At 37.3% G+C, this 10,239-nt stretch overlaps 1 protein-coding gene across 1 annotated transcript; it reads left to right on the top strand.

Annotated features, from left to right (window-relative positions):
* The first annotated feature begins 5,036 nt into the window (after positions 1-5,036).
* Positions 5,037-9,511, top strand: LOC144512179 (E3 ubiquitin-protein ligase TRIM39-like). The gene is made up of 2 exons (XM_078242780.1): positions 5,037-5,128; positions 5,303-9,511. Exon 2 carries the CDS (start codon positions 5,305-5,307, stop codon positions 6,934-6,936), a length of 1,632 nt encoding a protein of 543 aa, XP_078098906.1. The 5' UTR covers positions 5,037-5,128; positions 5,303-5,304; the 3' UTR covers positions 6,937-9,511.
* Positions 9,512-10,239: the final 728 nt, after the last annotated feature.

Genomic DNA, 10,239 nt, shown 5'->3' with positions numbered 1-10,239 from the left:
AAAAAAAAGAAGACTACCAAATGACAGAACAGAGCGCCTCTGTGACCCCAAAGACATAGTAATGTGGTATTTCAGCATCGAGCTGATCGACTTTCATTTCATTGTCTGGACTTGTTTTGTTTTTTTCACGAGTTGTGTAATCACCAAAGAAATGCAGCTATACACAAAACCCACAAGACAAATCCATATGAGAAAAAAAAGACTAGTGAAAAAAATTAAAAGGCAACGAGCAATAAGGACACCACACTATTTAGAAATAAGAAGAACTCATGCATCAAAGCCAATAAATATTTTCTAAATAAAATAACTGAAAGACGGTCCCTGTCCCCTTCTTTATGTAATCATGATTCTTCATCACAGCAAGACTTCCTCTCCAACAGACTCTTCACTGTGTATTTGCCTCTTTTTCCACCTTAGTAATTCAATAAGTTTGCAAGCCATTAGGAATAGATGGTGGCTGCAGGGGGAGGAACTCTGCAGTGATCACCTGGACTGGCGACAATTAGTCTACCAAAACAACATTACTTAGCAGAGGATGTCATCCATTAGGTCAAGTATTCCCTAGTAAACATCAATCCAAACAAAACGTGATAAAAGGTACAGAATAGCATCGTTCTATGGATAGGAATTTGGAGCCTGTCCGTTTTCCATTTCCTCATATTTGCATGGGTGACACATTGTAGAACAAACAGAAATGTGGTTTCCCAGAAAAGCCAGATCATTTCTATGCCTAGCCAGTGCCTCTGTGTCCAGTCTCATTCTGATGTAGTTAGTATGTGGCCCTCAAATGGTTTCTCCCACAGCCGGTAGTAGCAGGGCTTGACTGAGCATGCATGTCAAAATGGCTAAAGAGAAAGCAAACAATGTGCATTGGTGTGTGCATGTGTGATTGTATGACAGAAAAGAGGTATGTGTGTAAAAATAGGTACAAGAAAAAGATACGCACATGCTACCGCAGCCTTATGCATCCATTCATTTCAATTTCACATTATATTTGCCAGCTTTTAACATCTGCTTGCTCATTAGGTCGACAGCTGGGTGTTTGTCCCGTGGAAAATCTTGCACAGAGAAGATGAGAATTTGTTAGAAGGTGTGAAAATAATGGCTAAATAGAAAGTTTTTTTTTTAATAAAATGATGAAAAATCATCTTACATGACAGACATTTTTTTATTGAATGATGAATGAGACTAAATTACACAGAGAATCAATACTGTTTTTATGCATTTTACATATTATGTTTGCATTGTTAAATCAGTATAGTTTTGTATGGAGCAGAGGTTCAACTTCCAGGAGTGCCCTGCAAAAGTGGAGATGGACAAAGTTTGAGCCACTCAGCTCATCCTTGTTGTGCCTGACCTCTTGTGGTCAGACTCAACTAGAAGTCACATGACAGACTGGCCTCTTCCAAGAGAGTGCAGCTCCAGTTTTACAAGTTATGAAAATTTGACAAAGGTGGTGATTACTACAGCACAATTCACACGGATGATACAAAATTTCAAAAGCGATAACATTACATTAATGTCATTTAGCACCACCACCATCATACCACCATAACAGACTACAGGAATCTTATGAAAAGAAGAGACAACAGGAATATGGTTATACTTTGGTTATACAGAATTCAAAGAAAAGTAGATATGATGAGAAGCACAAGGAGAACCCAGAGAGAGAGAGAGAGAGAGAGAGAGAGAGAGAGAGAGAAATCCAGATTATGTTTTGGTCATACAGGTTCATTATTTAAAATAGAAAAACATAATGTAGGAAAGCAGGAATTTTATACCCAACAAGAGACTTTAGAACATGTTTACTGTCCACAAATATGATGCTAAGAGAAGGATATCCTTTTGCATCTTAAAGAAATGAAATTATTTCTGTTTGTTTGTTTTATTTTCCTTGAGACCGCAGAGGGTGGGGGTGGGAGAGGGTTGTTGTTCTTGTTCAGTTTGTGTTGCACTGTTCTGTATTTTTGCATATTAAAATTAAAAAACATATTAAAAAAAAAACAATAAAAAATTGAGCTTAAAAAATAAAAAATATCTGATGTGATAGGATGTCGAAATCCTACTGACCTGATTGTTTTGTTACTTAATGACGACTCTAAATTACACCTGCTTGGGAAACTTGGGAAAATGTGGCTAGCCGGCTCAACCGCAACCAAGAAAATGACAGCTCAACGCTGGCTCCCCCCTCACTCGCTTTGTATAAAACAGTGGTTGGCGTATTTTCTAGACATAGTTATGCTTGAGCTCTCTACAGCAAGGATTAACAAAGCCAAATCATCGACTATAGACCTATGGAAATGCGCAGCAGCACAAATATCAGACCTAATGACCTCAGCGTCACAAGAACGAGAGGAGAGTGATTAGGCAAGATGTGATTTCTGTTTTTTGTTTTGTTTTCCTCGAGAGGGGTGGGAGAGGGTTTTTGTTCTTGTTCAGTTTGTGTTTCTCTGTTCTGTATGTCTGCATATAAAAAAAAAAAAGTTGACTGTAAATCTTCTTTTACAGAGAAGTTCTGGGGAGAAGAGTGATCCTGTTTTTGTTTCAATATCTGAAGCCTGTGGCACAACAATTAAAGAACAACAGGGGACATTCTAATGTTGGCAGTGTTGTCTTAGAATGTATTTTTTTTAATTAACTGAAACTAAAACTAAATGCCCTTGGCACAAATCAAAACAAAACAGTTGACAAAATGTGTTGACTTCAAAAATGATCTCAAAGGGTTAGTGAAGAGGGTTAGGGTTACTAGTGTAATTTAGAGACACTCCTTGTAACCTACTATTGTGTTTAAAAGTGGAAGACCTCTTCAAACCTGAAGGAAACATTGGAAGAAAATCTGGAGCAAGCAGTGGTTATTAAGAAGACAACACAAGAAAGCTTTTCATCTTTGTCTTGAGCTGGAGAATAAAGACGGATCTGGTTTTGTAAACTTCTATGGAGTCGCACCAGAGCAGTAGCTAAGGTAACAGGCTGTAGAGGTCTTTGGCCACAGATGAGTACCATCCTAGCTTAATCAGGTCATCGTCCAATTGCGAAACACATATAGTAGGCATGTAGGAACTATCAATAAACATAACTCAATCAATAAATTTTTTTGTCACTTGAAATCATATAAAAATACAACACAATAATCTGTCACTTCCTTCAATTTCTGCATTAAAAACATTGATGATATATACACAGCACCCGCCAAGTGTAAAGTAGATCAGATGTGGTTCCACAGATATTCAACACACACACACACACACACACACACACACACACACACACACACACACACACACACACACACACATATTCTTTCCTTTACAGTTAGATTAGACTTGAATGTAGGCCTGTAGGTGGAGTCCAGATCCACTCCATACCAGATGCTATTAATGCACCATAACATTGTTTGCCAACAGCCATAAAACATCAAGAAGAAGAGAAAGAAGAAGAAGAAGGTAATGATTAGCCCTTACCAACGTCACCATGCTGAAACAAATAAGTCGACTGGCGGACAAGTTGTCACAGTGAAGTTTCCTTTGATTCTTTTTGGGCAGCTTCTTTCATAACTTCCTACTTTACAGGTAAGAAAGATAATATAGTTAAATTGTCCTTTAGGTGTTTGTTGTTGCACATATGATAAAATATACAGTTTATGTACACAAATTATCCTGCCCATTAACCTAAATTGAATGAGTTGTAATTGTATTTTTACTCAGCTGTCTGCTGTCAGAGGAGAAGTTTCTGTGTTCTGTCTGTCTGGATGGGTTCACTGAGCCAGTCTCAACGCCTTGTGAACACAATTTCTGTAGTGCATGTATCCATACGTATTGGAATGGGTGTGACATTACTAGTGTCCTTTATGCAAAACGCCATTTTCGTTCAAACAGAATTTCATCAAATATCTATTCTTTCACTGGCTGCCACTTTACAGAGAAACTGTATCCATACATATGCAATCAAGGCAACACAAATGGAACAAATGCCCTGACCATAATAACCCCTGTTCCTCAAACACACTGAGTTTGTTCTTTCTTTAAAGACCACGGAAAAGTGAACATTGGACTCTTTTTACACACTTAACAGATCTGCTTAAAGTATTAACGTAAAAAAAAAAACTTTCAAATGTTATATTGTAAATGGCCTCTGTAACATTTAAAACTTTTTTTTTCATGCATGGATAAGTAAAAGTATGACACTTCATCACAGGTGGCTTTCTGTTCCTTTGTCTGCAGTGTACCTTTCTGTAAATGTAAACTGAGGATACTAATGTTGCACTGTTATGTTGTCATATCATCTTGTTATAAAATGGAAGAGGCTGTCACTTCTCAGGATATAATGTAATGTTACTTTTATGTTATGTTGCTCCCTTGTGCATTTTGATTGTTGAATTAAGTTATATGTAATAAAGTGTAACATTCCTGCAAAATCAAGTCAGACATTGTTTGCCTCTCGAATCAAGACATACTGTGTATACAGCCATAGCACTGATTTATCATTGGGAGAATTACAGAAGGGGGTGGTACTAAGAAAGAAAAGACCAGTGCGTATAAATTCTTCATTTTGCTGGTTCTTTGAAATTCCCACTGGTCTGAAATGAAGAGCTTGTGTGAATTTGTAAAGGGGGCATAAACTACACATCTAGACTGATTTTCTTGTGTCATTTCTACCTAAAAGCTCCGTCACAATATTTAACTCATAGCTGTAAAACATTTGAACAACTGTTAATGTATGTGTGTGTAACATGTAGAAATATAACAGCTCTCTTCATGAAATAAGATGAGAGTTGAGATGAAATAGTTTCCTGTAGATCAATTACATCTTTGCATTTTAAAAATCAACATATCAAGACTATAATTCCTGAACATACAAGTTAGCTACAAGCCTAAGTTAAAATATATAACTTTGGGTGATATCTGGCACTAAAAGAAAATAGTGAGTGTATAGTTAACTTTACAAATATATAGGCTTGTGAATGGAGTCGAAAGAGTTAAATTTGACCAGGAAGTACTAGGCTAGGGAGGAGCCTCTAACAACATCATTGTCCTGAAACGAAACTCAAGTAGACTGGGGAGCAAATTTCCAAAGTGTGGTTTGCTTTGACTTTTTTGCTTAGCTGCTTTTAAAACGTGCTACTTTACAGGTAAGAAAGACTATATATTTCAGCTGTTCTCTGTGTTTCCTGGCACACATATCATAACGTATACCGTTTCAACACATCATTTCGCCCATTGACCTGAATTGTATGAGTTGTAATTGTATTTTTACTTACTTTATTGTATTTTTTTACTTCTTATTTTTGACTTACTTTGTCCAGATATGGCGACTGTCAGCTGTCTGCTGTCAGAGGAGAAGTTTCTGTGTTCTGTCTGTCTGGATGTGTTCACTGAGCCAGTCTCAACGCCCTGTGGACACAATTTCTGTAGTGCATGTATCCATATGTATTGGGACGGGAGTGACATTTACCAGTGTCCTTTATGCAAAACGCCATTTTCTCCAAGACCTGAACTCCAAGTCAACACTGTCATGTCTGAGTTAGCTGCTGAGTTTAAGACGTTAGTTCAAATCAAAGCCTCAACTCCGGACCCACATCTCCCTGGATCAGCAGACGTTCTTTGTGACATCTGCGCTGAGATGAAGCTAAATGCTGTTAAATCTTGCCTGACGTGTCTAGTGTCTTTCTGTGAAATGCACCTTGAGCCACATCAAAGAGTTGCTACTCTCAAAGGCCACACATTATTAGACCCTGTGAAGAATCTTGATGACAGAATGTGCAAGACGCACAACAAGACAACAGAACTGTACTGCAGGACTGAACAGGCCTGTATCTGTGTCTTGTGTTTCAAAACTGATCACAAGAGTCACAATGTTGTCCCACTTGAGGAAGAATATGAAGCAATGATGGCAAAAAAAGATGAGACCATGGCAAATATCCAGAAGACGATACAATCACGGTCCACGAAAATAGCTGAGATTGAAAACTCAGTTGATGTCAGCCAGAGACAAGCTGAGAAAGAGAAAGAAACCAGTGAGCAGGTCTTCACTGACTTGATCTGCTCCCTCCAGAGAAGCCAGGCCGAGCTTGCTGAGGTGATTGAGGAGAGGTACAGAGCAACAAAGCAAAAGGCTGAAGGTTTTCTCACAGAACTGAGGATGGAGATCGCTGAGCTTGAGAGCAGAAGCACCCAGCTGGAGCAGCTGTATCGTTCTGAGGATCACCATCATTTTCTCCAGAGCTTCCTAACCTTGTGCTCTCCTTTAAACAAGGACTGGACCAAGATTGGTGTTCACAGTGATCTGTCTTTCAAGGCAGTGAGAGGAGCTGTGATGCAGCTGAAACAGAAAGTTGATGAAATAATGGAAGAGCTTCCTGAGATCAAAATGAAAAAAATGAGAGAACATACAGTGGACTTGACTTTTGACCCTGACACAGCATTTTGCTCACTTGTCATAAGCGAGGATGGAAAACAGGTGAAAGACGTAGACACAAAACAGAATCTTCCCAACAGCCCAAAGAGATTTAAAGTGTATTCAGATGTTTTGGCAAAGGAGGGATTCACAACAGGGGAGTTTTACTATGAAGTGCAAGTGAAAGGAAAGACTGACTGGATTCTTGGAGTGGTCAAGGAGTCTGTTAATAGAAAGGAGGACATAGCTGTGTCAGTTAAAAATGGTTACTGGACCATTGGGCTTGATGACAGTATATATTATGCATACACAAAACCAAGTGTTAAAATCACACTAAAAGAAAAGCTTGAGAAGGTTGGCATCTTTGTGGACTATAATAAGGGAGTGGTTTCTTTCTATGATGTGAATTCTAAATCACATATGTATTCTTTCACTGGCTGCCACTTTACAGAGAAATTGTATCCATACTTCTGCACTCAAGGCAACACAAATGGAACAAACTCTGGCCCGATCATCATAACCCCTGTTCCTCAAACACACTGAGTTTGTTCTTTCTTTAAAGACCACGGAAAAATGAACATTGGTCTCTTTTTCTACACACATAAAGGATCTGCTTAAAGTATATGGAGCTAAATCAGGGCCGAATGTTTTGTTAATTTGAAAAAACATATATATAGTTGAAAAACTAAAGCTTGAAATTGAAAATATAAGTTTTGGTCTAAAACTTGAAAAATAAAACCATGTATTCAAACTAAAAATAAGTGTACCAATTTTTCTTTCAATTTGAATAAAATTTAGATTAAATTCTGGAATTATTTTGAATAAATTATTAATTTTCATTTTTCACTTTTATATTTGTTTTCAGTTCCACATTTCATGTTTTCAGATTCAAAACTTATTTTTTTTACGGCTTCAAATATTTTTTTTCAGTTTCAGACCTGTTTTTCAGTTTCAGACCTGTTTTTTTGGCCCATGTTGCCTTCAGGAAATTGTGTTACTGTGAGAAGTATGACTGAATGCTTTCTATCCACCATATACATGTGACTTTTACTAAATAAACTGATGCCAGTGACAAGTTCCATTTAAAAAACAGTTTTGGACAACACGTGGTACCAATTACACTATAAGAGCAATAAACTGTGCCAGATTGTGCAGTTCAGCAGGAACAATGACTTCTCCCACTTCCACGTACGACTTTGAATGTATGCACCACAGTATTCACTCGGTAGTCAGCATGGCGTCCGCTCCGCCAAGGCAACCCTGACGCCAGCGCATAGGTAAGACATGTGAAAGATATTAGCATTTTTGAATAGATACTTTGGGACATTATCCCCGCAGTGGCATTTTTTTGTCATTAACACAGGTGGAAAATAGGTGGACAGCTGGACAAAGCTGGAAATGAAGCATTGCTAGCACTATGGTTAGCATTAACTAATGTTAGCTTCACACTAGCTGGTGTTTTTACACTAATTTCAGTGTCCAGCTCAAGTTTTTTGACTTTAACGTGTAGTGTCTTTGTTAACCTCTGTTTGTCAGAATGACCATAACTCGACAGTGGCTGCGATGCTTCATTTCTAGCTTTGTCCAGCTGTCCACCTATTTTCCCTTTGTGTTAATGACAAAAAAATGCCACTGTGGGGATAATGTCCCAAAGTATCTATTCAAAAATGCTAATATCTTTCACATGTCTTACCTGTACACTGGCGCCAGGGTTGCCTTGGCGGAGCGGACGCCATGTTGACTGCCGAGTGAATACTGTGGTGCATACATTCAAAGTTGTACGTGGAAGTGGCAGAAGTCATTGTTTTTTAAATGAAAAGTCAAACTGTTTTTTAAATGGAACTTTGTCACTGGCATCATTTTGTTTAGTAAAAGTCACATGTATATGGTGGATAGAAAGCATTCAGTCATAGTTCTCGCAGTAACACAATTTCCTGAAGGCAACATGACTGAGGAGAGTCTTCTGCCTTCTTTGTTAGGCTGTCACTCATAATTCCACGCCCCTCTGAGTTAAAGCCACGCCCCCTACGCAAAATCAGGGCCAAAAGTCTGAAACTGAAAAAAACTGATCTGAAACTGAAAAACAATAAACAAAAAAAATATTTGAAGCCGTAAAAAAAAAAAAATTTGAATCTGAAAACATGAAATGTGGAACTGAAGACAAATATAAAAGTGAAAAATGAAAATTAATAATTTATTCAAAATAATACCAGAATTTAATCTAAATTTTATTCAAACTGAAATAAAAATTGGTACACTTATTTTTAGAATAGAATTTGAATACATGGTTTTATTTCTCAAGTTTTAGACCAAAACTTAAATTTTCAATTTCAAGCTTTAGTTAGTAGGTATATATATTTTTTCCAAATTAACAAAACATTTGGCCCTGATTTAGCTCCATAAAAATACAGCATAAATACTACTGACCTCTTTATCTACAGGTTCTACTTTACTGTAAATGTGTAAATATAAACTTTTCAATTTCAAGCTTTAGTTAGTAGGTTTATATATTTTTTCCAAATTAACAAAACATTTGGCCCTGATTTAGCTCCATAAAAATACAGCATAAATACTACTGACCTCTTTATCTACAGGTTCTACTTTACTGTAAATGTGTAAATATAAACTTTTCAATTTCAAGCTTTAGTTAGTAGGTTTATATATTTTTTCCAAATTAACAAAACATTTGGCCCTGATTTAGCTCCATAAAAATACAGCATAAATACTACTGACCTCTTTATCTACAGGTTCTACTTTACTGTAAATGTGTAAATATAAACTACTGATTCTAATGTTACACTGTAATGCTGTCAGATCTTGTATTATAATGGGGATATCATTTAATATTACTTTGATAAGACAAAACAAAGCATGTTGTCAGTGATTGGTAAATTGTAATTTTTTTTCACATCACACAGAGCTCCTTGGCCCTTTGAATCCAGCCATACTGTTTATAGCCACTACCCTGACTACGATTTATCAGATGGAAAATTACAGAAAGGGACAGTACTGGGAAGACCAGTGTGTATACATTCTTCATTTTGCTTTTTTGTTTGTAATTTGCAGTGGCTTTGTGCATTTGACAAGTTTGTGTTAATAAACTACACATTTAGACTGATTTGCCTGTGTCATTTCTTCCTGGAAGCTCTATCCCAAACAATATTAAACTCTGATTTGTTAAACATTTGAACTCTTGCCGATAGATGTTCTACCATACTAAAATACATTGCCATTTTTTTTATAAGAAAGCATTGATTGCAATACCTCTGTTGTTGCCTGTATGCATTTCACTAAGAAAGGGATTACATGGAAAAGCAGCCATGTCCACCACTCTTTGAGCAGTTTGCAGGTTCAGTGTTTTGCACAAAGATATGTGATGTCGACATGTGATGTACTTGTGTGACATCGAACTATAAGGCCACAACTACAAATCAGTTTTATTGAGCCATGGCTCCTTGTGCTCCCTGCTCAGTGGTATATCTGCTTTGTAAGATTTGTATGTCAATCAAATGTTTTCTGCCCACTGCATTCACTCCTGACTACTGCCTATGTTCTCCTGCCCCCACACTGATGTGTGTGTGTGTGTGTGTGTGTGTGTGTGTGTGTGTGTGTGTTTGTGTGTGTTTGTGTGTGTGTGTGAGCGAATGCATACATTATCCTCGAGTGAGATGCGAGGGCTGATGTTCTTTAGCACCACTGATGGAGCTCATCCATAACTGTGACTAACACCCGGTGTGTTCCATTGTGTGTGGATTTCATTAATGGGACACAAGCCCATTTGTCTTTAGTGACAAATGTCTCTTGATATTTTCCAGAGTAGGTTACTATTGAATCCTTTGATACAGC

Source organism: Sander vitreus, chromosome 23 (assembly GCF_031162955.1).
Source record: "Sander vitreus isolate 19-12246 chromosome 23, sanVit1, whole genome shotgun sequence".
NCBI lineage: Eukaryota > Metazoa > Chordata > Actinopteri > Perciformes > Percidae > Sander > Sander vitreus.
Note: the sequence above shows the minus strand (reverse complement) of the source record. Positions and strands in the feature narration are given on the sequence as shown.